The following is a 27,590-nucleotide window of genomic DNA, read 5'->3' as shown; positions in this document are numbered from 1 at the left end:
CAAGATTTTCAATCATCCCATAACCCTTCTCCCATGTGGCAGCTATCAAAATGTTCTCTGTATCTATGAGTCTGTTTCTGTTCTGCTTATTTATTTTGTTTTTTGGATTCAGTTGTTGATAGATATGTATTTATTGCCATTTTATTAATATTTTTTACATTTCCCCCCCTCTTATTCTTAAAGAAGGCCCTTTAACATTTCTTGTAATAATGGTTTGATGGTGACGAACTCCTTTAGCTTTTTCTTGTCTGGGAAACTCTTTATCTGTCCTCGATTCTAAATGATAGCTTCATTGGGTAGAGTAATCTTGGTTGTAGGTCCTTGCTTTTTACTACTTTGAATATTTCTTGCCAATCCCTTCTGGCCCGCCAAGTTTCTGCTGAGAAATCAGTTGACAGTCTTATGGGTGTTCCTTTGTCAGTAACTAACTGTTTTTCTCTTTATGCTTTTAAGATCATTTGTCTTTAATATTTTGCATTTTAATTATGATGTATCTTGATGTGGGCCTCTTTAGATTCATCTTGTTTGGGATTTTCTGTGCTTCCTAGACTTGAAAGTCTATTTTCTTCACTAAGTTAGGGAAGTTTTCTGTCATAATTTATTTCAAATAGGCTTTCAATTCCTTGCTCTCTCTCTCTTATCCTTTCAGCACCCCTATGTTGTGAACGTTGGTATGTTTGATGTTGTCCCAGAAGCTCCTTACACTATCCTCATTTTTTAAAAACATGCTTTCTTTTTCTGTTCTGATTGTATATTTTATGGGTTTTTTTAAATCTTCCAAAACACTCACTTTATCCTCTGTTTTATCTACTCTACTGCTTATTCTCTATAATGTATTCTTCATTATAGTTACTATAGCCTTGATTTATGACTGGTTCTTTTTTGTGGCTTCTATTTCCTTTTTCATGCTTTCTCACTAAGTTTCTTGAGCATCCTTATAAGCATTGTTTTGAACTCTATATCTGGTCATTAGCTTGCCTTAGTTCTTTTGTTTTTTAATATATTTTATTGATTTTTACTGAGAGGGAGGGAGAGGGATAGAGAGTTAGAAACATCGATGAGAGAGGAACATTAATCAGCTGCCTCCTGCACACCCCCTCCTGGGAATGTGCCAGCAACCAAGTACATACCCTTGGCCGGAATCAAACCTGGGACCCTTTAGTCTGCAGACTGACACTCTATCCACTGAGCCAAACCAGTTAGGGTTTGCCTTAGTTCTTTTTCTGGAGATTTCTCATGTTCTTTCATTTGGGACCTGTTTATGTTTCTCTATATTTTGGCTGCTTTCCAGTTTTAGTTTCTATGTATTATGTAGTGCTTCCATGTTTCCTGGAATTGGTAGAGTGGCCTTGTGTAGTAGGCCCCAGTGGCACAGCTTCCCCATTCACTTGAGTTGGGCACTCCAGGTATGCCCCTGTGTGAGTTGTATGCACAGTTTTGTTGTAGTTGAGCCTTGATTTCCATTGGCACATCACTGGGAAGGATTGAGCCACATGCTGACCAGCCATGACTATATCAGAGGAGCTGCTATGCAGGATTCAACCCTAACAGGACTTGCTTCACTGGGTTTCTGGTGCTCACTGAGTTCGACCCTTGAGTGTGTCACTCTTGTACATGGTGGGGTTTTAATCCAGTTTGGTGTGAATCTGTCCATTGGGTTCACTTGCTCTGGGAACTTTTGGGAGGTGCAAGGTCAGCCACTGCCTGTGTACAGCTTGGAGCCACGTGGTACAAGCTACAGAGTGAGCTACAGAGTTAGCTGCAGATTGTTGCTACTTGTGCTTGACTTGAAGTGCTAAGGAGAGACCAAGCTATGAACAAATGCCATACTTCCACTAGTGCTAGGCCTGGGTTCACTTGGCAAGCGGTATAGAGTATGCAGAGGTTAGATGCATCTTGTTAGAGAGATTTTAGGAAAATCTGAAGTATGAGGCAAGACAGGCTATTCATATTGAAAAACCACCGGAAACAACTCACGTGGGCTCAAAAGTTGGGGGTAGCAGAACCTCAGAGAATCACCAAGATGGGGCAAACAATGTATGCCAGATTGATGGATACTCAGATATGGCACCTACCTTTCAGCTCTATGGGGGTGAGTCTCAGAAAAATAACAATGGCCCCTGCCAGCACTTCTGTCTAAAAGAAAGCTGCCCATCCACCATCTCTCTCCCTGATGCCAGACAATTCATTTCCTTCCCATATGTCCCTGATTCTTTTCATGCTGCTGCCCCAGTACTGGGGCTCAAATGGAGAGAGTCCAAGTAAGTCTGTGTTTGGTCCCTTCAAGAACTTCCTGTGACTCCAGAGCCCTCCATCTCACTCAGCCACAATCCCCACTGATTTTTACAGACAGAAGTTATGGGGTAACCAACTTTCTTAGGTAAACATTTTTCAAGTACCATCTCTGCAAAATACACAATGGAAGATGCCAGCCTAGGTCATAGGTATATTTATTTCAGGTTTTTTTTGTTTTGTTTTGTTTTGTTTTGGTGGTTTTTTTGTTGTTGTGGTTGTTGTTTTTGTTTTTTGTTTTTTTTGGCCTGATTGTGAAGGGAGGTGAACTGGTGAAATACATGGGGTTGTTAAAATGTGGCTTATAAAGAGCAAGAGTGTTCAAGTTCAGAATCTATGGAAATGTGTGCTTTTTGCACTGAAACACCTCTCCCTCTGTCCTTACAGCTCCCATTTGAATTGGAGGTATATTACATTCAGCATGTTATGCTCTACGTGGTGCCCATCTACCTGCTTTGGAAAGGAGGTAAGGCTAGCAAAAACCACACCCGTGTGCCACCCCAACACCTAGATGTTCCCTTCTGCTTTGAGGAGTCATAAACTCTTGGATGCCTACCAGGATCTTAAATCCTGCCTGGCTGGATTTATGAAGCATGCTTTATGCCAGGCAGTAGGAAATGGGCATGGATGGGGCCTGCAGAGAGTCTGGGGGCTTTTTAGAACCATCTTTTGTGGATGAGCTTGGTGCTGCTGACTGCCTGTGCCAGGGCCTAGGCCTTGGGTTCTTTGTCTGTGGTTGTTTGGGTTTGAATGAAACTTCCCATACTCTGTAATTTGCTTGTGCTTGTGCCTTCCCCTTGTTTTGGTGTGCAGTACAGGGTAGAAGGAGAGAAGGAAGCACTCAGTTCTCTTAGGAGACAAATCTTGTGCTCTTGCTCATTATATGCATCTTCTCAGAACCAAAGAAATACTGAAGGAGAGGAGAATTTCAGGGACTGTGGGGTTATGGGCTTGAGGGAAGAGACAGGTGAAAGCAGTGACCTTCATGTAAAATAAATTATTGAAAACCTTCATTTGGTCATGAAGTGAGACCACCAACCTGTTGGGAGAGGTGGCCCAGAATGGAAACTTATTTGTGACCATGGGATGTCCTTTAAATTATCCCTTCACTCTATTGTATAGTAGAAAAAAAGGAAGGGTAGTTCTTATCCCTTTTAGGTTAAGTATTAGAGCAGCTCCTTCTGTGTTCTTACCATCCTATAATGCCTATACCTGGAATACACCTTCTTCTACTCTTCGCCACCAGCCTCTTTATCTGGATTTTTGGGAGTTTTCTCAGAGATCAACCCTCCCTACCTTACTCCAGGCAGCAAGGGTTTCTTTTATATTGCATTAAATATGACAGAAGCCCACATGGTCCCTTGAGCCCAATGGAAGATGGTTTGGAAGTGTGCTTCCTCTAACTCAGAAATCTTCTAACTTAAGAACTTCTGGTATGAGATAGCCCCATGACCAGCAATCTAGGGACATGTTGGAGGATGCCCATTATTACTATATATGTCAGCTACTACCAGTCCAGAGATTTACCCCCTGTCTCTGGTTTCTATCAGTTGTGATTCTTAAGAGTTATTTAAATACTAGTGGCCCTGTGCACGGATTAGTGCTCATTGAAAGGAAATTAATTAGAAAAAATATTTTAATATCGTTATTTGCCCTTTCTCTATAATAGAAGTGTCAACCAAATTCACGATTGACAGTGACAGATCAAAACACACGTGTGTGATTGGCTCCAGTGAGAGCTTTATATATATTGTGCATGAGCGATTCAACTTAGCCTTTTATATAGAGAGAGTAAACTTGCTTAATTAGACCTGCTTTCTGATTTAGCTAAACTTTTTCCAGCTCAATGAAGCATCCCAACTTCTCTTTCAGGTAATTGTCAGCAACACAGCAGTAAATATCAACACAGAGCAGATTATTATTGCAGGGAGAACAAAGGGTAAAATATTTAACTGCAACAGTGTTTGACTATATTCTGTGCAGTGAGAAAACTTGAAGTCATTTTCAAGGTCCACCATTTCTTCTTTTCAGTCGGGTCAAGTTTCTAAGCTTTCTAAATCTCTGTTTTCCAGCTAATTAAAAGAAAATAGGATTCCACCAAGTCTCCTATATAACTACTCCAGGACTTCTGTGAGGATCAAATGAGATGAGGCATGGGAACACACTTCACAGACATTTGTTTAACATGTAAAATATTTTCATATTTGCATCTGGCTATAAAGCAAGTCATGTTCCTGGGCTAAAGAAACTGTAAGACTAGTTGCTAGGGAGAGGAAACCAGGCATTGCTACATGATGTCATTACCCAGCTCTCACAGAGACCGTTTCTGGGCTGGCCATGGGGTCTCGGCAGCGTTGGCTGCAATTTGATGGGCTTTGGCTCCCAGGTGGTGATGGGGCCTATGTCCCACTTGGGGGAAGCCGAGTGTTGCTTTGTCAGCACTGGTTCCACGGTGCTGTTTCTCTGTAAATGGCCAGTGCACGTCATGACAGCTCCTGCATTGAGTGTCTGTCCCCTAGTGGTCAGTGCACGTTATAGTGACTGGTTAGATGGGTGGAGGGACCTTTAGCATACTAGTCTTTTATATATGGAGGATAGATTCTTGAAGACTGTTTTTACCCTAAACAGCCACTTGGGGTCTCACACTGTCAAAGAGATCTTGACTTTTTTTTTTCTCCACAGATGTTAACTTTCAGTTTGCTTTAAACACAGTATTTTCCCCTTCTAATTTTTAAGGGAAATCTGAAGTTCCAATAACAAGGAAGCCTGTGCTATTTCTCTTGTCTGTCCCCTGTGGCACAGGAAATAGCTTCCTAATAATACTTAAATCTCAGGGATAGAAACATTATGAAGGGCACCAGGCAGGTAGCTGTCCCTGGGCTCCAGACCCCCACCACTTGTTGCTAGTTTCTGAGGTTTGCAATGTAAGTTCTGAGGGGTGCACGTGGCTGTTTAGTTAACCGGTTTGTGCTCTGATGTGCCTGTAAAAAATCTGTCAGGTACCTGAGCTAGACTGGTCTGACGTGAAAAATGCCAACAAGCCATTCCCCATACTCCCCACTGACCCAACAAATAAACCAAAATCTGGGAAGCTGCATCTTTTAGAAGTGGGTGATTCAACTGTGGCTTTCTTTTTTGTTGTTGTTAATCTTTACCCAAGGATATTTTTCCCATTGAATTTTAGAGGGAGAAGAAGAAAGGAAGGAAGGGGAGAGAGAAAGAAAGAGAGAGACTGAGATCCTTTGATATGTGGGCCAATGCTCTAACCCCTGGAAGCACAGTCCTGGGCCCACTGTGCCTTCTCTTGCTTCTATTATTGCACCATTTAGGGGGATTGAGCTGAGGAAGTAGGGATCCCAAGTCTTAATTCCAATTTATTTCCTAATGTTTGTGATTTTCTCCCCTTCTCCTCTAGTGTCTGACCCTGAGAAGAGGCTATAATAATGATAACAGCAATAATAACTACAGTAAATATCAATGGTTTCTTTTTATTGATTGTTTACTATGTGTAACATACTGTGCTAGGCATGTTTTATCTATTTTCTCATCACAACTAACCTGGTGAAAAAAAATCTTCCTTCTACATAGAAGAAAATCAAGACTCAGAAATATTAGGTAACTTGCCCACAGCCCAGATTCAGAGACAGCCTAGATTCCCTCCCAAACCACTACTTTTTTCCACATAATGTTTTCCTAAAAGATAGATGTCTGTCTCTTAACCACATCATGCTGGGAGTCTCCCCTTCTCATCTATAGGAGAAGAGAAATAATTGTAATACAACATTATAAGTATGACAGAGGGTACTATGGGAGCATGGTATGATTGCTGAAGCCTGGTTCACTTTCCCTTCACTATTTCTGGGTTCCTGCTTGGGCTCAGCTTCCTTTATGGCTATTTGCTGCCCTCTGCTGTTCACCTGGAGGAAATCATGGCATTTAGAGAATAACATGGATTTCCTTGGGCTGGTTTGACCTCCAGCAGAGCCTTGTTTTTAGGGCTTGCAGAGGCAAAGTAGATCTGCTGTGAGCAATGGGAAGATTATTCCTTATAAACAAACAAACAAAAAGTTGAGGTTTTTGGGCTTCTTTTCTCTAGAAGTTTCTTGTAATTTTCTAGAAATAACTGGCTTGGGGGGTTTTATACAAGGCAAGATGGCCCTCCTATAGATATATACCTCTTGTTTCCAGGAACTCTGTTTTCCTCAAAGGCACATTCCTGCTTCTTCCTGTGGTTTGGAGGTGGCTGAGTGGTGCTTATCAGGAACCCCATTCTTCCTTGTTTCTTCAGTCCTTCTGCACCACCATCTTTGTCCATACTGCTCTTTTCTTCCTCCAGCCTGGCTCTTGATTTCTGTTTCTTGATCTCCCAACTCTTTGCCTTTGACTCTCTGTAAAAAAAAAAATAAATAAAAAAAATATATATATATTTGTATAAACTTTTCAGCTCCAACACCAGTTCTTCACAGAACAAAGTCCTATCTCTTGCCTGAAGCTCCCTCTACTGGAGACTTCTCTTTCTGTTTGGCCTGCTCCCTACTGTCTCTTTCATTATTTCATCTCTGCTTATGTGAAAATGCTTCTACTTTTCCATTCTCTTGACCTTTTTTCATCATCACCACAACCTAATCTCTTGGTCACTTGTCTTTGGTTCATGGGCTCTCAAATTTTCCATTACAATGCTAGTCAGCATCCTGAGAGATTTACAGTGAGGACTGCTTATTCCACCCCCATCTTCTCAAGGTTTTGATTTCTTAATTGAGTGACTTCTATATTTCCTTCTCTTCAGCCATCTGGGCCTTGCCTTCTCCTTCCTCTAAAACTCCTCTGTCTGCTATTTTAAGCCTCTATATTCCTTTCTTTGACCCGAATCTCTACTCCTGTCAGCCTCCTCTTTTTCCCAGCCAGCTTATACCACTATGTCCAATTACTGGAACTTTCCTTTCACCAGCTCCTGAAAATGTTCACTCCTTTGCTCCTTCCACTGGGACCAGTGCCCAATTCCAATGCCTAGTGTTTCCTACTAGAGAAAATCTCTCAAGTAAATTATATTTGGGCCACTAAAATGCCATGGTTTCTATTATAATTTTGCTCTCAAAGCCTCTTGAGGTGATTTCAGGTGGTACAGAAATAAACTTAAAAAAATAGTTAAATGTATTTAACATATATAACAACAGAAACCAAGTCCAGTGAATACAGGATTTCATGGATAGGATAATATAAAGTTTCTCTTATAAACAAATATATTTTAGGGGGAAAATAGATTTATGGATCTATATTTTATACATAATAACAATACAAGTGTTATATGGATAAGACTCTTCTCTCAGGGCTTTCAAAATATCTCCCTCTCTTGGCTTACCTACCTCACTGACCATGTCTTCCTGTCTTCTTCAGTTATTTTTTCTCTATTTTCTGAGATGTTGATTTCCCAAGAGCTCTGTTCTGGGCTCACCTTTCTCTTGCTATTCCTGGCATGGTCTCATGTGCTTGCACAATTTAACCAGCAGCCTGTACAGTGATGACCATCACATTCCTATCTACAGCCCAGACTTAGGAGGTTCAGTTTCTTTCTTTCTTTCTTTCTTTCTTTCTTTCTTTCTTTCTTTCTTTCTTTCTTTCTTTCTTTCTTTCTTTCTTTCTTTCTCTCTCTCTCTCTCTCTCTCTCTCTCTCTCTCTCTCTCTCTCTCTCTCTCTTTCTTTTTAAAGAAATTTGCTACTTATATTTATATATAATGTGCCTATTTTAAGATTAAGCTTCTCATAGGCAGGATGAAGATTTATTTTTTAATATATTTTATTGCAGAGAGGAAGGGAGAGGGATAAAGAGTTAGAAACATCAATGAGAAAGAAACATTGATTAGCTGCTTCCTGCACACCCTCACTGGGGATGTGCACACAACCAAGGTACATGCCCTTGACCAGAATGCAATCTGGGGCCCTTGAGTCTGCAGGCCAATGCTCTATCCACTGAGCCAAACCTGCTAGCGCTGGAGATTCAATTTCATGTTGTTACCCAACTTTTCCACCTGAGTATCACAAGCACACCTCAAACTCAACCTGTCCATGTTGCACTCATTATCTTCCTCACCGGCCCTGCTGTTCTTCCTGTGGTTGTTTTGAGAGATGGTACCACTCAGTCATCCCAGCTAAACCTGGTAATCATCTCTACCCCTGTATCTGATTCATCCATTAATTTAACACATTTGTCTTAGTCTGTTCAGGCTGCTATAACAACATACTACCACCTGAGTAGCTTATAAAAAACATAAGTTTATTTCTCATAGTTCTGGAATCTTAGAAGTTCAAGTCAAGATGCCAGCACGGTTACCTTCTGGTGAGAACCCTCTTCCTGGTTCATAGCCAGCACCTTCTGACTGTGTTCTCATATGGTAGGAGGGGTGAGGGATCTCGTTGGAGCCTCTTTTCTAAGGCACTGATCTTATCAGGAGGGCTCCACCTTCATGACCTAAATATCTCTCAAAGGCCCCATCTCCTAATAGCATTATATTTGGGGGTTAGGGTTACATCATATGAATTCTGGAGGACACAGACATACAAAGAATAGCAACATATTTATATGTGCCTTATTTATGCTAGGCTCTGTACTGAGCCCTGGGGTACCTGAATGAGTGAATACCAGAATCTTTATTGTAGTGGGAAGAGAGAGATGTAAATCAAATAATCACAGAAATAAATGTATACAGGGTGGTGCAAAAGTAGGTCTGTAGTTGTGAGCACACAAAACAGTTTATTCTTGTATTATTGTTTATTATTATAATATTTTCCATACGAACAGCTGTAAAGCTACCTTTACCCCACCCTGTATAACTGAGGTAGGTACTCTAAAGGAAAGGAACGTGTTTTTGTGAGAGTTTACAACACAAGCTAATCTGGGTTTGAGGTTTGCGAGAGTGTTCCCTGAGGAAGTGACATTTCAACTGAGAGTTGAAGGATGAGTAGAGAAATTTACAAGGAAGTATAGAATTACTTATAACAGCACAGAATGGCATGTGTAACAGCAGGGCAGCAGGAGAGGGAGCCTAGGGAGAATGGGTAACACCAGACCTGAGGGGTAGGCAGGGATCAGATATAGAGGGCTTTTTCGTCATAGGAAGTTTGATGTTTATTCTATGAGCTGAGGAAAGCCAGTGAAAGTTTCTAAAAAGGGGATAAAATCAGTTTGCGTTTCCTCTTGATTCTTTTCTTACATAACTCATTGCTATACAGATGCTCCTCAACTTATGATGGTTAAGAGTTACTATAAGCCCATCATAAGTTGAAAACATCCAAAGTCAAAAAGCATTTAATATAACTAATCTACCAAATGAGCATCATAGCTTGCCCTACCCTGCCTGAAACATACTCAGAATACTTAACATTGGCCTATAGTTGGGTAAAATTATCTAACAATGAATATGCTGTAGAATATCAGTTGTTTACCCTTGTGATCACGTGAATAATTTGGAGCTGCGTGCTCAATGCCACTGTCCAGTATCATGACACACATCACTAGCCTGGAAAAAGATCCAAATTTGAAATTCGAAGTATGGTTTCCACTGAACGTGTATTGCTTTCACACTATTATGAAGTAAAAAAAAATCATGTTAACAACCATTGTATGTCGGAAACTATCTGTACTTCAAAATCTGAGATACAAAAAGTCATTCTGTGAAAAATCACCTTTCTACCCATTCCTTCCATTCACATACACCACTCTACAACTCCACAAGTAAATGCTGTAAATACCATTTTTGCTTTTGCATATCCTCCAAAGTTTGTTTTGAATATAGTGAAGTTGAAAGTATTTTATTTTATTCCGTCTTAAAACACATATCTCAAAATACTACTGCTTTGTACTACTGTTTTGTTGCTGTTGTTACAGTTTTGCTTAGTGTTTCTTAGCCAGCTTTCCATATAAGCCTATAGGAAGCTTCTTCGTTATTTTCCACAGGAGAGTGTGTTCTATTGTATGGATGATAAAAGTCAGTATAATAAAAATGGTAACACTTTATATTGCACTATGCTATGCCAGATGATATTGTTGCAAATTCGTCAGATTTACTAACATATTTAATCCCCACCATAGTCCTTGTAGGTAGATATTACTATTATCTCCCTTTTAAATGAGAAAACTGACACTGAGATACTAAGTGGAAGACCCAGGATTTGGACCACTGGTATGATTCCAAGTTTTTTTCTGTTAGACATAACACAAGGCTACAACACTATGCCATTATTTATTCTGTTCCCTATTGATAGACATTTAGGTTGTTTCAAATATTTTGCTAATATAAATAACATTGCACTGTATGATCTTGTACTGATGCCATTTTGCATGTGTGCAAGTGTATCTAGGGGATAAATCCTTCTAAGTAGAATTGCTGAATCAACAAATGTGTGTGTTTGTAATTTTGATGGATATTTCCAAGTCCATAAAGTTATACCAATTTAAATGCTCAATAGCAATGTATAAGATTGCTTGCTTCCCTTAGCCTCACCAGAAGAGTTTATTTCTAATTTTTTTAAAAAAATTTTCCCATCTGATGGTTAAAAATTATAGTATATCAATTCAGTTTTAATTTGAATTACTATTTTTGAGTTTCAGTCTTATGTAGTTGTGTATATGTATATTACCACCAGGTGGCAGTAGTCTCATATTTTCACCTTGTCAAGAGATGAGGATACACAATTAAGATTTTTAAATTTAAATTTAAATTAATAATAAATAAATAATCAAATTGACAGTGTTTGTTGTAATTAAGATGCTATGGAATGATGGAGAAGGCAACATCCGTGAGGTTCCAGAAATTTTGCCTGCATGGCTGGGCGGGGGAAGGGAGGAATAGGGTAATACTAATGGAAAGGGAGCACAGAAGGAAGGAGCATGTTTTAAAAGGGAGATGATTTTACTTGGTTTGAGGTACTTCTAGCCTACCCAGGATGAGATGTCCAATAGGTGGTTAGATGGAATATTCAAGAGCTGTTCAGGGGAGTGTGAGATAGAGACTGACTGAGGTATCATTGCTTAAAGCTGGTGGATATAGTCATGGGAATGGATGAGGTGTTCCAGGGTAGCTATGTAGGTGGGGAAGAAATAGAACTTAGGAAAAGGTTGAGGAGCATCAACCTGTAAATAATAGACAGAAGAAGAGTATAAGGAGATTACAGGAATGGTCAAAAGAATAGGAGTGGTTGGTTGTCCTGTAAGCTAAGACAATGGAAATCTTAAAGTAATAGTGCTCAAGAGTACCACATTGTTTGAGAGTTCTGTACGGTAAGCTGTTGGAGACGTGGGGATGGGAAGGAAGAAGAAATTAAGGGCCTTAAGGAAGGAGGGGTTAAGGGTGTTGTAGAGCCAAGGGACTGATTTCCAGGCCATCCCTTCCCCCTCTTCCTGTTACCCTCATTCCCTTTCCAATACTCCCTTCTCTCTTCCCAAGGCTGTGCATGTTAAGGTGTAAGATGAAGGCCAGTAGTGAGAGGGAAAATTGAAGGTACTAGGGAAAAAATGGAGAGAATACGTTACCAGGTGATGAAAACTGCTGAGAATGGAAGCAGTTTATGGAAGATTGAGAATGGTAATGGCAAGAAAGGAGCAAGTGCTACGGGATATGGGAGAAGGAGATAATTCTGGACTGTTTTGGCAATGTTCAATAGAATTATCTGTGATGATGGATATATTTTTTATCTGCTCTGTTCAATAAGGTAGCCTCTAGCTACATGTTGCTCCTGAGCAGATGCAATGTGGCTTAGTGCAACTAAGGAGCAAGGACTGACAAATTTCTAATTTGATTAAAGTTTAATGAAATTAAATTGAATTTGAAATAACTACCTATCTTTAGTAGCTACTACAGTAGACCCTTGAACAACACAGGTTTGAACTGTGCAGATCCACTTATAGGTGGATATTTTTCAATAAATATGCAATCTGCCCACTAAATCTTTGGTTCCACATCCATGGATTCAACCAATCCCTGATGGAACAAAGCATTTTCAGTCCATAGTTGAGAATTTTTGGATGTGAAGGGCCAACTGTGCGCACTGTCCCATGCCATTTTACAATATATAAGGGACTTGGACATCTGAGAATTTTGGTATCCATGTTGTTCCTGAAATCAATGCCCTGCAGATACCAAAGGACAACTGGGAGTCTACAGTTAAAGTCAGATTTTCTACTTCATGGGGGTCGGTGTTCCTAATCCCCTTGTTATTTAAGTGTCAACAGTATATTAGACAATGAAGCTCTACAACTTCGGTGACTAGCACTGAGGTGGTCCACCTGAAACAAATTTCTGTGCATTTCCCAGCACTGGTCTGTGACGCTACCCCAATTTTTCGGGGGGTAGGGGAGAGCTCAGCAGCCTGAGTGAAGGAACAGAACATCTGGCTTGAGAGATCCATCTGAGTTTGGGAGTTTTTAAATAGGGTGAATGATGTGGAAGATCCAGAATAAAAGGGATGTTCAGGGTTTGGAGCAGAGTTTGGTGATCTTGCCACCCAGTTTCCTCTTTTGGAGTTTCCACCCAAGGGCAGGTCACCCAGAAACAACAATGAAATGGGAAATGGAACATCACTTTATTCTTAGCTGAGCAGGCACCCTGTACCTCCAATGCAGATAGTGCTCCTCTGGTAGACAAAGCTAGAGCTTACACCTTTAGTATTGGCACCTAAATGAACTTCTTGCTCTGTACATACCCCGAGAATCTAAGGTAGCCAGATCTGTAGGGCAGTCCTGAACTATTTCCCACCCACTCGTAGGAGCTGAGAAGTTAGAGTAGATAGGAAGGTGCACAGGCCTAGCTGCCCAGAGTTAGATTATTTTGAGATATTTATGATGAACCTAGATTACCTTGTTTCAAATCCTGATTCTGTCACTTACTAGCTATGTGACCTTGGATAATTTCCTTAATTTCTCTGTGCTTTAATTTCCTCATATCTAAAATAAGAACAACAGTATTTCCTCAAAGAGTTATAATGAGCACTAAATGTATCATGTATGTAAAACACTTAAAATAATGTCTCTTACTTAATTCACACTATATAAATTTGCTATTATTAGTGTGGTATCTGCTTGCTAATGTACCATGACTATGCCTCCTATGTAATAAAATGTGGTATGAGCAGTTTCTTAGGTTTTCACCTTCAGCAGGCCATCTCTTAGGGGATAAACTAGTGAAAGGGGAGGTAGAAATTTGGTGCAGCTCACCAGGAAGTTGAGGGTGCTAGTGTGAGAGTTCAAGTGATTGGTCATAGGGTCCAAGCTGGTGTGGAAAGAGTGGAAGCTAGGAGACAGTTGCAGAACAAGGAGGAAATCCATTGGGGGAGGTCAGAGGCATCAAAGGGCCAGAGGTCACAAAGAAGTCCATGGATATGTGCATCATAGGAATGAGGATATGAAAGCTGAAACACTGGAAGGTTGTTTCTGACCACAGCCAGATAATCCCAATTGAGGCAGGGTGGTTGTGAGGATTGACTGAAACTGGTTGTAGGTAGACAGGTGGAGTGGTGGTTGCAGATCTGTAGAGATTAGGAGGTTCAAGAAGCCATGAGGTGAGGGTGTTGGAAGTGGTGCCTGCATTGATATTGAAATTACCCAGAATGCTGGCAGGAAAAGGCCCAATGTAGACTTATCTGAGATGAATCTGATAGTGACCTGAAGGACAGTGGGTGGCAGTGATGAGGAAGAGAAGCTGAAGCTTGAAAGAAGGAGAAAAGAGAAGATTAAACATCTAAAAGCAATAATGGGGAGCTAGAGGAATCTTTAATTCCCCTAACCAGGGGTCTTCAAACTACGGCCCGCGGGCCACATGCAGACCGCATAGGAGTCTGATCCGGCACGCCAGGTTTTTTGGGCAGTGAGCGCAGCCGAGGTGTTACAGTAGGAATTAGTAGTTCATATAGTCCGGCCCTCCAGCTCTCTGAGGGACCGTGATCTGGCCCCCACTTTAAAAAGTTTGAGGACCCCTGCAACCACTGCCACCGCCACCAGCCCTCCGCACTCCCCCCCCCCCCCCCCCGCCCCACCAAAAAAAGCTCTCTGTGAGAATAGGATCAGAAAGAAAAATCTCTGCTCTGAGCAGCCAGAGGGAGAAGTGTCTTCAGGGGAGAGCCAGGTTACCGTAGGGTGAGAAGGTGAAAAGGGCCTTGCTGTGCAGACATGAAAGGTATAGAAGGATTTGTTGATGGTGCCACCAGGTTTGGCGGGAAGTCAACTGAGTATAGTAGAGTGCCGGCACAGCTTCAGCACCTGCAGGACTGGTAACACAATCCACTCTGCACCCCCACCCTGAACTCCCTTTTCTTCATCCCTGTCGGGTTTTTTTTGTTGTTGTTGTTGTTCATTGCTTGTGGTTCTTTTTATTTCAGCAGGGGTTCTTAACCTGGAATCCACAAATAGAATTAAGGGCACATTAACTTGGATAGGAAAAAAAAAATCACATCTTTCTTTTCACTAACCTCTAGCCCGAAGTAATACCCCTGGATGTAGACAATCAGCACACCTGTGTCTTTGTTGTCAGTAGCAATCACAGATGGCTTCCTATCACATTACAGTGGTTGCAGACAGATCAGAATACTGTTTAGTTCCTCACTGCTTTGAAATTATGCTAGTAAATTAGACTTGTGGCTATATCTTATTATTGAATACATTAATAAAGAAACACAGGAGGACTATATTTCAAATCTGTTTACATATTTTGATAACCTTTAATATCATTGGCTTACTTTATAACCCTTTTATTTTATATATTTAAAACATTGTTCTGAGAAGGGATTTGTCCATGTCCCCACACTGCCAGAGAAGCCCTTAAGAAGCCCTGTCTCCAGGCTGCCTGGAAAGCCCTTTCTATTTCACTAGAGGGAGCTCCCGTTTCAGATTTGGGGGACAGTAGCCCCTCAGGCATGACACTTGGTAAGAAGGTTGTTTTGAATTATAGGCAAATCTCATGGTCTTTGGGGACATTTCTGAAAACTGGGGTGTAAGAACTCCAAAGTTGTTTGATCCCTCTTCTCTCTTGAGTGGGCTTTAAGTTGTTTCCTGGAGTATGAGGGTTGGGATAGAGTCCCTGTGCTAGATTCTAGAACAGTTAAAGCCAGAGCACTTTGGCCAATGATGGCTTGAAAATTGGTCCCAGTCATATTAACCTTAGTTGCATGTTGTACTACCTATTGTCTCCTCCCCATTAGTCCCGTGCCCCTCCTCCCTAGCTAGTGTGAGGCTGTTTTCCTCTTTCACTGGCTTTGCACTTTCACTTTGCTGGTCAGATGAGGGGCAGGGGAAAGGATAAAGGATTCAAGTCTCCTGGGGCAGAACCCAGGAACATGCATTTTCCAAACATTCTCTAAGACAGGGGTTCTCAAAGTGTGATACTTGGACCAGCAGGAGCAGCAGCAGCAGCAGCAGTAGCCCAACTAAACCTGTTAGAAATACAAATTCTCAGATTCCTAATTCTAGGCCCCTTCCCAGACCTACTGAGGCAGAAACTCTGGTGTGAGGCCTAGCAAGCTACATTTTAACAAGCCCTCCAGAGGATTTTGATGCCAGCTCAAGTTTGAGGGCCACTCCAGTAGTAGCTCCTGATACAAAATGAAGGTTAAGTTTCATTGTCTAAAATGATCCAAGAGTTGGCCCCCTTGCTGAAAGCTCACCAGAGACTCAGCCAATACTAACTACAAACTGTGCAAGGCATAATAGTATGTTATGTTTGAATAGCACTTTTCTCTAAAGTATCTCCATGCTTCTTTTAGCTTTTCTATTCCTACAGTGCTCCTGAAAGGTAGGGAGGGAGGGACTAGGATTCCCCTGTGAGAGGGACACTGATGCCTAGAGGGTTTTTGATCCACACAGATGGTCACACAGCAGCATGGTAAGAGTAGAAGCTAGAACCTGGGTCTCTGGACTCCAGAGGTAATTATGCTAGGCCAGGCCAGACCAGGTTCACCTGATAAATTCTTTGCCAACTCAGGGTCCTCACTTTGTATGAAGTTGGCAGAAGACTGGCTCTGGTGCTTATAGAAGTTGGGTCTTTAAGTTGCCATAGCCACAGGCTGGGTGGCTCTGTCAGCCCCACTGGGCACTTTGAGTATGAACCCTGGTCTGAGTGGACTCTCTAGCATCTCAGGATAGGAGGTCAACAAGATGGACATTCCATGTCGACACCAGCTCAGGACAGCCTCCATTTCCTTGTACCTTAAATAGTTCATTCAGTCAAATGCCTGGATGAAGGAAAACCTGACTTGGGATTACACTTCAATGGCTGGAAAAAAAATAAATTATACATCCATGTTCATCTTGGGGTTGTGCCACCCAGAGATATATCTTCTGGGCAACTAAAGCTTACAAAAGGTAGAAATGGAGGTGTCTCATTTAGAGGGCACTAAAGATGGGATGGCATTATTTTCAGGAACTAAAAACTTGTCATCCTCTTCCCTATCCCCAAATCTGCACCTTCTTCAATATTCCCCATCCCATTGAGTGGTACCACCTCCCATTCATTACCCAGGCCATAAATCTAGAGATAATCACTGGCCCTTTACCATTCTCCCTTTCCACTCCCACCACATCCAGTCAGTGATTAAATCCTGTTCATTTGACCTCAAATTAACTTCCACTACTAATATTTATGTTCTGATCAGATCACCCCTGATGTAGTCTATTGCACAGCCTCAATACTGGTCTCTCTGCCTCCAGTTTTACCTAGATCAATCAGCAACCAGACTGAAAACCCTATCCCTTTCTATTCTAACTATGGTCAGAGGATCAGCAGCACCTGGGAGCTAGTTAGAAATGTAGACTCTCAGGCACCACCCTAGATCTACTACCACAAACCCTGTGTTTTAACAAGATCTCAAGGTGATTTGTAAAATTCAAAATATCTAATGTAACAAACAATTCTTTATGAACTGGCTCTCATATCCTATTTTACCACTCTCTCCCATATTATAGTTCAATGATACATTCAAGTCTTGAATATATTGGGTTGCTCACTTTATTCTTTCAGTAAGTATTTATTGAATTTCTACTTTGTGTCAGGCACTAGGGAATAAACAGTGAGCAAAACAGATACATATACTTTCTTTCATGGAGCTTACATTCTTGTAGAAGGAGACAGTAAAGAAATAAGTAAAATATATAGTAAGTCAGAACAAGTTAAGTGCCAGAGGAAGAACAAAGGCAGAGTAAGGGTCATAGTGCTGTTGAGTATGTGAAGAGGACTACAATTTTTTCCCATTTTTGCATTAAGGTATTACATGTGTATATATCTTCCCATTGCCTCCCGCACTCCCATATATGCCTTACCCCCCCCCCACCCCAGTGTCTTGTATCAATTGGTTATGCTTATATGCATGCATACAAGTCCTTCAGTTGATCTCTATCTCCCCCATCTCTCCCTAACCTTCCCGCTGTAATTGTCAGTCTGTTGGATGCTTTACTGCCTCTGTGTCTATCCTTTTGTTCATCAGTTTATAATGTTCTTTATTATTTACAAATGAGTGAAATCATGTGGTATTTTTCTTTCATTGACTAACTTATTTCACTTAGTATAATACTATCTAGTTCCATCCAGGTTGCTGCAAATGGTAAGAATTCCTTCTTTTTTATGGCAGCATAGTATTCCATTGTATAGATGTACCATAGTTTTCTGATCCAGTCATCTGCTGACGGGCACCTAGGCTGTTTCCAAATCTTAGTTATTGAAAAATTGTGCTGCTATGAACATATGGGTACATATATCTTTTCTGATTAGTGTTTCTAGTTTCTTAGGATATATTCCTAGGAATGGGATTACTGGGTCAAATGGGGGTTGGATGTGCTCATGAGGGTAGGGCTTTCATGAATGGGATTAACACTCTTATAAGAAGAGACCAGAGGGATTTCCAGTCCCTCCCAATATGTGAGGACACAGCAGAAAGTTGGCCGTCTGTGAACTAGGGAGTAGGCTCTCATCAGACCATGAAACTGCTAGTGCCTTGATCTAGTGAGGAAATACATTTCTCTTGCTTAAGCCACCCAACCCATGGTATTTTGTTATGGCATTACACACTGGCTAAGACATTTTTCTACTGGCTTTGCCTGGACTCATCTAGAATGGCTGGGATGACTGGAATGGCTGGCTACTCTATCTACATGTCCTTTCATGACAGGGGGATCTTAGGTCAGCATTCCAAGTGGGAATATACAAGTGCTTATCAAGCCTCTGATTGCATTTTTTTTTTTGATGACGTGCAATTGAACACTGCAAATTACATAGCTGAGCCATGTGAGCCTCAGAGCCGAATCAATGTGGGAAGGGAATGCATAAGGGTATGGGTACTGTGATAGTGTGATTCACTGAGAGCCAGTATTGTAACAATCTACCACAGGAGCCAAGATTAGAAGTTGGGTTTAAAATTGAGATGCCCTCTAGATATCCAAGCACAGTATTGCGTAGGCTGTGAGCTATGTGAGCCTGAAGTTCAAAATAAAGGTCCAGACTGAGATATAATGGTTGGAGTCATCATCACTTCCATAGATGGTATTAAAGCCATGAGATTGTTTTAAATCACCTAGGGCAGTGTTTCCCAAACTTTTGACATATATGTACCCCTTCTATAATTTTCGTAACGCTGAGTACCCCTCCTACTCATGAGAATGTAGAATTAGGCACAGCTAAGCACGGTGCAGTGCATATCCCCACCAAACTCTGGTGCAACGCGTATCCCCACCAAACTCTTCCCGTACCCCTGGGGGTATGCTTACCACACTTTGGGAAACACTGACCTAGGGAATGAAATCATATGGAGAAGAGAAAAGCTCTGAATTCTGCAGAGTGATCTTCAGATCATTTAGAGGTCAGGGTGACGAGGAGGAGCCAGTAAAAGCAGACTAAGCAGAAGCAGGCTATACTAGTAAGTCTGGAGGAAAATTAAGAGAGAGCAATATCCCTAAAGCCAAGTAAAAAATGTTTCAAGAATGAAAGGAAACATAAGATCAGGCCTGAGAATTAAACCATTGGATTTAGCAATGAAAAAGGTTATTTGTGACCTTGATGGGAGTTGTTTGGTGGAAGCCTGATTAGAGTGGGTTAAGAGAATTAGAAGAAAGGAATTCTAGACAGGGAGTTTAGACAAATGCTGTTCAATAAAGACATGTGAGCCACATATGTAATTTCAGATGTTCTATAGTCACGCTAAAAAAAGAAGTAAAGCCCTAGCCAGTTTTGCTCAGTGGATAGAGTGTTGGACTGCAAACCAAAGGTTCCCAGGTTTGATTCCGGTCAAGAGCATTTACCTCAGTTGCAGACGCCTCCCTGGTCTGGGGCCCTGGTTGGGGCATAGAGGAAGTAACCAATTGATGTGTTTCTCACACATTGATATTTCTATCTTTCCCTCTCTCTTACACTCTCCTTAAAAATCAATTGAAAAATATCCTCTTGTGAGGATTTAAAAAATTTTTTAAATAAAAGTAAAAAGAAACAGTGAAATTAATTTTAATATATCTTATACCTTATGTAGCTTAATATATTCAAAATATTATCATTCCAATATGATTAATTCAAAATTATTACCTGGATATTTTCCATCCTTTGAAATCCAGTGTGTGTTTTACACTAACAGTTTATCTCTTTATATTTTATTTTTTTCATTTTTTAATTTTTTTTAGTGTTTTATTTTATTTTATTTTTTTAATCATTTATTTATTTATTTATTTATTTTTACATATTTTATTGATTTTTTTTTGCCCCCCTCCCTCTCTCCCACACATCCCCTCCCTCCCCAGAGTTTTATGTCCATTGGTTGTATTTATATGCATGTATACAAGTCCTTCGGTTGATCTATTATCTCCCCCAGATCCTCCTCCCCTCCCCGCCGTAATTTGACAATCTGCTTGTTGCTTTGCTGTCTCTATATCTATCTTTTGGTTCATCAGTTTATAATGATCTTTATTATCCACAAATGAGTGGGGTCATGTGGAGTTTCTCTTTCATTGATTGGCTTATTTCACTCAGCATGATGTTCTCCAATTCCATCCAGGTTGCTGCAAATGATGAGAATTCCTTCTTTTTTATGACAGCATAGTATTCCATTGTGTAGATGTACCATAGTTTTTGGATCCACTCATCTGCTGAGGGGCACCTAGGCTGTTTCCAAATTCTGGCTATTGTAGATTGTGCTGCTATGAACATAGGGGTGCATATATCCTTTCTGATTGGTGTTTCTAGTTTCTTGGGATATATTCCTAGGAGTGGGATTACTGGGTCAAATGGGAGTTCCATTTTCAGTTTTTTGAGGAAACTCCACACTGTTCTCCACAGTGGTTGCACCAGTCTGCATTCCCACCAGCAGTGCACGAGGGTTCCTTTTTCTCCGCAACCTCGCCAACACTTGTCGTTTGTCGATTTGTTGATGTTGGCCATTCTGACAGGTGTGAGATGGTACTGCATTGTTGTTTTGATTTGCATCTCTTGTATAATTAGTGACTTTGAGCATGTTTTCATGTGCCTTTTGGCCTTCTGTCTTCTTTTGAAAATATTCTATTTAGGTCCATTGCCCATTTCTTAATTGGATCATTCATCTTCCTTTTATTTAGTTGTATCAACTGTCTGTAGATGTTGGAGATTAAACCTTTATCAGTGGTGTTATTTGCAAATATGTTCTCCCACACCGTGGGCTTTCTTATTGTTTTGTTGATGGTTTCTTTTGCTGTAAAAAAGCTTTTTATTTTGATGTAGTCCCATTTGTTTATTTTCTCTTTAGCTTCCATTGCCCTAGGGGCAGTATCAGTGAAGAAGTTCTTTTGGCATATGTCTGAGATTTTGCTGCCTGTGGATGCTTCTAGTATTTTTATGGTTTCCTATCTGATGTTTAAGTCCTGTATCCATTTTGAGTTTATTTTTGTGTTTGGTGTAAGTTGGTGATCTAGTTTCATTCTTTTGCATGTGTCTGCCCAATTTTCCCAACACCATTTATTGAAGAAACTGTCTTGACTCCATTGTATATTCGTGCCTCCTTTGTCAAATATTAATTGAGCATAGTGATTTGGGTTGATATCTGGGTTCTCAATTCTATTCCATTGATCTATATGTCTGTTCTTGTGCCAGTACCAGGCTGTTTTGAGAACAGTGGCTTTGTAATACAGTTTGAAGTCTGGTATTGAGATCCCTCCTACTTTACCCTTCTTTCTCAGGATTGCTGTGGCTATTCGGGGTCTTTTATTGTTCCAAATGAACTTTTGGAGAGTTCTTTCTAGGTCAGTGAAATATGCCATTGGTATTTTAATGGGGAGTGCATTGAACCTATAGATTGCTTTAGGAAGTATGGACATTTTGATGATGTTGATTCTACCAATCCATGAACATGGTATGTTCTTCCATCTGTTTACATCATCCTCTATCTCTTTTTTCAGTGTCGTGTAGTTTTCTGCATATAGGTCCTTTACTTCCTTAGTTAAGTTTATTCCTAGGTATCTTAATTTTTTTGGTGCGATGGTAAATGGAATTGCTTTTTTAGTCTCTGTTTCTGTAGTTTCACTGTTGGTGTATAGAAATGCCATGGATTTCTTGGCATTAATTTTGTATCCTGCTACATTGCCAAATTCATTTATTAAGTCAATTAGTTTTTTAATGGAGTCTTTTGGGTTTTTTATTTACAATATCATGTCATCTGCAAATAAGGATAACTTTACTTCTTCTTTTCCAATTTGGATACCTTTTATTTCCTCCTCTTCTCTAATTGCAATGGCTAGTACTTCCAGTACTATGTCAAACAGGAGTGGCGAGAGTGGGCATCCCTGTCTTGTTCCTGTTCGTAGAGGGAATGGTTTTAGTTTTTGCCCATTGAGTATAATGTTGGCTGTGGGTTTATCATATATAGCTTTTATTATGTTGAGGTATGATCCTTGTACTCCCACCTTGTTAAGAGTTTTTATCAGGAAAGGGTGTTGGATTTTATCAAATGCTTTTTCTGCATCAATTGATATGACTATATGATTTTTATCTTTCAATTTGTTTATGTGATGTATCACGTTTATTGATTTGCGGATATTGTACCAACCTTGCATTCCTGGAATAAATCCTATTTGGTCATGGTGTATGATCTTTGTGATGCTCTGCTGGAGCCGATTTGCTAGAATTTTGTTGAGGATTTTGGCATCTATGTTCATGAGGGATATTGGTCTGTAATTCTCTTTCATTGAGTTGTCTTTATCTGGTTTTGGTATTAGGGTGATGCTGGCTTCATAGAAGGAGTTTGGAAGTGTTCCTTCCTCTTGAATTTTTTGGAAAAGTCTGAGGAGGATAGGTTTTAGTTCTTCCTGGAATGTTTGGTAAAACTCTCCTGTGAAGCCATCTGGCCCTGGGCTTTTGTTTGCTGGAAACTTTCTGATGACTTTTTCCATTTCTTCCCAAGTCACTGGTCTATTGAGATTTTTAGATTCTTCCTGATCGAGTTTTGGAAGTTTGTATTTTTCTAGGAATATGTCCATTTCCTCCAGGTTGTTCAGTTTGTTGGAATAGAGTTGTTCATAGTATTTTGTAACAATCCGTTGTATTTCGGTGGGGTCTGTTGTTATTTCACCTTTTTCATTTCTGATTTTGTTTATTTGGGTCCTCTCTCTTTGTTTATTAGTTAACCTGGCTAGAGGTTCATCTATCTTGTTTATTCTTTCAAAGAACCAGCTCTTGGTTTTGTTGATCTTATGTATTGTTTTTTTTGTCTCTATGTCGTTTATTTGTGCTCTGATTTTTGTTATTTCCTTCCTTCTGCTTACACTGGGCTTTTCTTGTTGCTCCTTTTCTAACTCTTTGAGTTGTAGAGTTAGATCATCTGTTACCCTTTTTTCTAGTTTTTTTGCAATAGGCTTGTAAGGATATGAACTTCCCTCTCAAAACTGCTTTTGCTGTGTCCCATAGATTTTGGATTGTTGTGTTTTCATTGTCATTTGTTTCCAGGATGTTTTTAATTTCTTCCTTGATTTCTTTGGTAACCCAGTCCTTGTTTAATAGCATGCTGTTTAGTCTCCATGTGTTTGATTTATTTGGATTATTTTTATTGTAGTTAATTTCCAGTTTTATGCCATTATGGTCTGAGAAGATACTTGATATGATTTCTATCTTCTTGAATTTGAAGAGACTTTGCCTATGTCCCAAAATGTGGTCTATCTTTGAGAATGTCCCATGTGCACTTGAGAAGAATGTATATTCTGTGGCTTTGGGGTGGAGTGTTCTGAAGATGTCAATTAATTCCTTCTGGTCTAGTGAGTCATTTAGGATTGATATTTCTTTGCTGATTTTCTGTTTAGATGATTTGTCGAAGGGTGACAGTGGGGTATTAAAATCTCCTACTATGATTGTATTGCTATTAATCTCTCTCTCAATGTCCTCCAGCAGTTTTTTTTATGTATTTGGTTGCTCCTGTATTGGGTGCATATATATTTACCAGGGTTATTTCTTCTTGTTGGATTGTACCCTTTAGTATTATGAAGTGGCCTTCATTATCTCTTATTATGTCCTTCACTCTGAGATCTAATTTGTCAGATATAAGTATTGCTACCCCAGCTTTTTTTTCATTTCCATTTGCCTGGAAAACTTTTTTCCATCCCTTCACCCTCAGTCTGTGTGCATCTTTTTTTCTGAGGTGGGTTTCTTGTAGACAACAGATGTATGGGTCTTGTTTTCTTATCCAATCTGTTACCCTATGTCTTTTGATTGGAGCATTTAATCCATTTACATTTAAGGTTATCATTAATAGGTACACATTTGACGCCATTTTTATTCTATACCCGTGTTCCTTCTTCACTTCCTATTTCTTTATTTTTACAGTAGACCCTGTAGCATTTCTTTCATTGCTGGTTTGGTGGAGATAAATTCCTTCCGTATTTTTTTGTCTGTGAAGCTCCTGATTTCCCCTTCAATTTTGATTGATAGCCTTGCTGGGTACAGTATTCTTGGATTCGGACCCTTCCTTTGCATGACTTTGTATATTTCATCCCATTCCCTTCTGGCCTGATAAGTTTCTGTTGAGAAATCAGTTGCTAGTCTTATGGGGGTTCCTTTGTATGTAACTTTCTGTCTCTCTCTGGCTGCTTTTAAGACTCTTACTTTGTCGCTGTTGTTTGCCAATTTGATTATAATGTGCCTTAGAGTCTGTCTTCTGGGATTCATTTTGCTTGGGACTCTGCGAGCATCTTGGATTTGTGTGGGTTTTTTCTTCTCTATTTCAGGAAAGTTTTCTGTCATTATTTCTTGAAATACTTTTTCCATGTCTACCTCAGTTTCCTTTCCTTCTGGAACCCCTATTATTCAAATATTATTTTGTTTTGTATTGTCCCAAAGCTCCCGTAGGCTCTCCTCCTGCTTTTTAATCTTTTTTTCTAGAAGCTGCTCTACTTGGGTATTTTTTTCCATCTTATCTTCTAGCTCACTGATGCGGTCATCTGCTTCATCTAGTCTACTCTTTTTTTTTTTTAAATAAATTTTTATTGTTCATATTATTACAAATGTTCCTTTCCCCCCCCTTCTTACCCCACCCTCTGTCCTTTCCCCACCCCCCATTGTCCTCATCCATAGGTGCACAATTTATGTTCAGTCTCTTCCCACATCTCCCTCTCCCCTTTTCCCCAAGAATCGTCAGTTCACTCCCCTTCCATACCTCTGATTCTATTATATTCAACAGTTAATATTGTTCCTCAGATTTTTTTTTTAGTTTCCTTGGTTTTTAGATTCACTTGTTGATAGTTACGTATTTGTTGTTCATAATTTTTATCTTTATTTACTTTCTCTTCTGAAAGAACCCCCTTCAGCAATTCATATAATTCTGGTTTGGTGGTGATGAACTCCTTTAGCTTTTTTTTTATTAGTAAAGCTCTTTATCTGACCTTCGAATCTGAGTGATAGCTTTGCTGGATAGATTATCTTTGGCTGTAGGTTCTTACTATTCATCACCTTGAATATTTCTTGCCATTCCCGTCTGGCATGCATGGTTTCTGTTGAGAAATCAGCTGACAATCGTATAGGTGTTCCTTTATAGGTAACTACCTGCTTAGCTCTTGCTGCTTTTAATATTCTCTCTTTGTCTTTTGCTCTTGGAATCTTAATTATGATTTGTCTTGGTGTGGTCCTCTTTGGATTCCTTTTATTTGGAGTTCTGTGTGCTTCCTGGACTTGTAAGTCCAATTCTTTCACCAGGTGGGGGAAGTTTTCTGTCACTATTTCTTTCAGTATGTTTTCGATATCTTGCTCTCTTTCATCTTCTGGGACCCCCATAATTCTGATGTTGGATCGTTTGAAGTTGTCCCAGAGGTTTCTTACATTATCTTCAATTTTCTGGATTCTCTTGCCTTCTAGCTTCTGCAGAGGAGTGTCTTCTGGCTCTTTATGTTCCAAATCTTTGACTTGATTCTTGCGATCTTCTATTCTGTTTTTAGGACTCTGTAAAATATTTTTTATTTCAGACAATGTATTCTTTATTTCTTGTTGATCCCTTATCATTTCTCGTTGATCCCTTTTCATATCCTCATAGGTCTCATTTATTTTATCTGCCTTTTCTAGGAGACTCTTGAAAAACCTTATAAGTGTGGTTTGGAACTCTATATCCAGTCGCTTTTTGTCCTCCATTTCTTTCGTTTGTGATCTATTTGGTTTAGGCATCTTCGCAGGCAGCTTTCCTGATGGGGCGGGGTTTCAGGGTGGAGCCTACAGCCTTGGCTTCTGTCAGCCCCGCCCTATGCGACTCCTGAGACTCAGGGTCCTTCAGTACTTGTTGCAAGTGCCTCTGAGAGAAAGGTGCCCTCGATTTTCGCCTGCTGCCAAACTGTCTATGCTCTCCCCCAATGAGTCCGGTATTGGGGTTCAGTTCAGTTGGAAGTGGAGTTGGAGGTGGCGTTCAGAGCAGTCTGGAGCCCCTGTCTCCTTCCCGTCAGGGCAATCCCGCGGCACAGCCGGCCGGCCCTTCTCTGCACGCACTGTGCGCGCCTCCGGGACCTCCTCTTGCCATTCCCTGGAGTTCCGCCTTACAGCCCAGCTCCCTATGGGTGAGCCTGGGTCCCCAGGGTCTGGTCTAAAATTGGGGTTCAGAACAGTTGGAGCTGGGCCCAGCACAATCGGAGCTTTTCTCTGCTTCCCGCTTGGGAACGCCAGCCAGGCACTCGGCCTCCCTCCTCTCCGGCTCCGTCCTCTCCGCGCGCCGCGTGTCTCCGTACCTTAGGCTTTTACAGCTCCTCCGCGCTTCCTTCTGGTTTTCTCCTTGCTTCTTGTTGTAGAATTTCCAGTCAGTCGACTTTCCTGTAGTTCTGGGTAATGTCCATTTTATATTTTAGTTGTATTTTATTGAAATTGTTGTGTGCGGCTGCGGCTAGTTGCCTACCCGAGCAGCCATCTTGGATTCTCCCTCTAGTCTACTCTTGATGTTTTCTATTGAGTTCTTCATGGTAGCGATGTCATTTTTCATTTCTTCTTGGTTCTTCTTCAATTCCTCTTGGTTCTTCTTTAGTTCCTCATGATTCTTCCTCATTTCTTCTTGGTTATTGTCAAATTTCTCTTCCATACTTTTTAGCCATCCTATGATCATTATTCTGAATTCTTGCTCTGGTAGGCTGCTTACCTCTGACTCGTTTACTTCCTTTTCTGGTGATGCCTGCTTTTCTTTCATGTGCGGACTATGTTTTTGTCTCCCCATGGCCTCTCTTCTCAGGATGTCTGGTTATGTGGTGTTCCTTCTTTCCGTGGGTGACTGATGAACTCCCTTGAATCCACGTGTCTGCGCCGATTCGGGCGTCTCAGCTGCTCGATGGACCTCCCCGATTTTGCAGAAAGGTCATAGCCACATGTGATTTTTGCATACCCAGTCTCACAGCCATTCAGGGTACGGCATTCAGCTAGCAAACAGGGGCCAGCCGCTCTGTTAATGCAGCCATCCACCATTGAAATAGCATGGAGGCACCTGGAGAGTATTTTGCTAAGTGAAATAAGTTAGTCAGAGAAAGACAAGTATCACATGATTTCAAATCATTTGTGGAATCTAAATAACAAAATAAACCGATGAACTTAATGGATCCAGAGACATGGAAGCATGGAACAGAGTGCAGAATCTCAGAGCTATTTTTTTCATTTTTTATTAAGGTATTATATATGTACATATCTTACCATTGTCCCCCCCCCCCACTCCCATACATGCCCTCCCTCCCCAGAGTTTTGCATCCATTGGTTATGCTTATATGCATGTATACAAGTTCTTTGGTTGATCTCTTATCTCCCCCATATCTCCCTCCCCTCCCTGCCGTAATTGGACAGTGTGTTGCTTTACTGTCTCTGTATCTATCTTTC

The 27,590-nt window shown here is 40.6% G+C and overlaps 1 protein-coding gene across 9 annotated transcripts in view; it reads left to right on the top strand.

Annotated features, from left to right (window-relative positions):
• Positions 1-27,590, top strand: part of TMEM164 (transmembrane protein 164) — a 240,633-nt gene that overhangs the window by 191,095 nt on the left and 21,948 nt on the right. For 8 of the 9 annotated variants that reach the window (XM_084870516.1, XM_084870512.1, XM_084870509.1 and 5 more), the window contains one exon: positions 2,680-2,758. The exons of the other annotated variant lie outside the window; for it this stretch is intronic. In XM_084870516.1, coding sequence (XP_084726642.1) covers positions 2,680-2,758 — 79 coding nt within the window. The remainder of the gene's footprint in view (positions 1-2,679; positions 2,759-27,590) is intronic. 9 annotated transcript variants of the gene reach the window in all.

The sequence above is a fragment of the Pipistrellus hanaki genome (genome assembly GCF_964339955.1).
Source record: "Pipistrellus hanaki genome assembly, chromosome: X".
NCBI classification, from domain to species: Eukaryota; Metazoa; Chordata; class Mammalia; order Chiroptera; family Vespertilionidae; genus Pipistrellus; species Pipistrellus hanaki.
The sequence above is the reverse complement of the archived record's forward strand: the minus strand, read 5'-3'. Positions and strand labels throughout refer to the sequence as shown.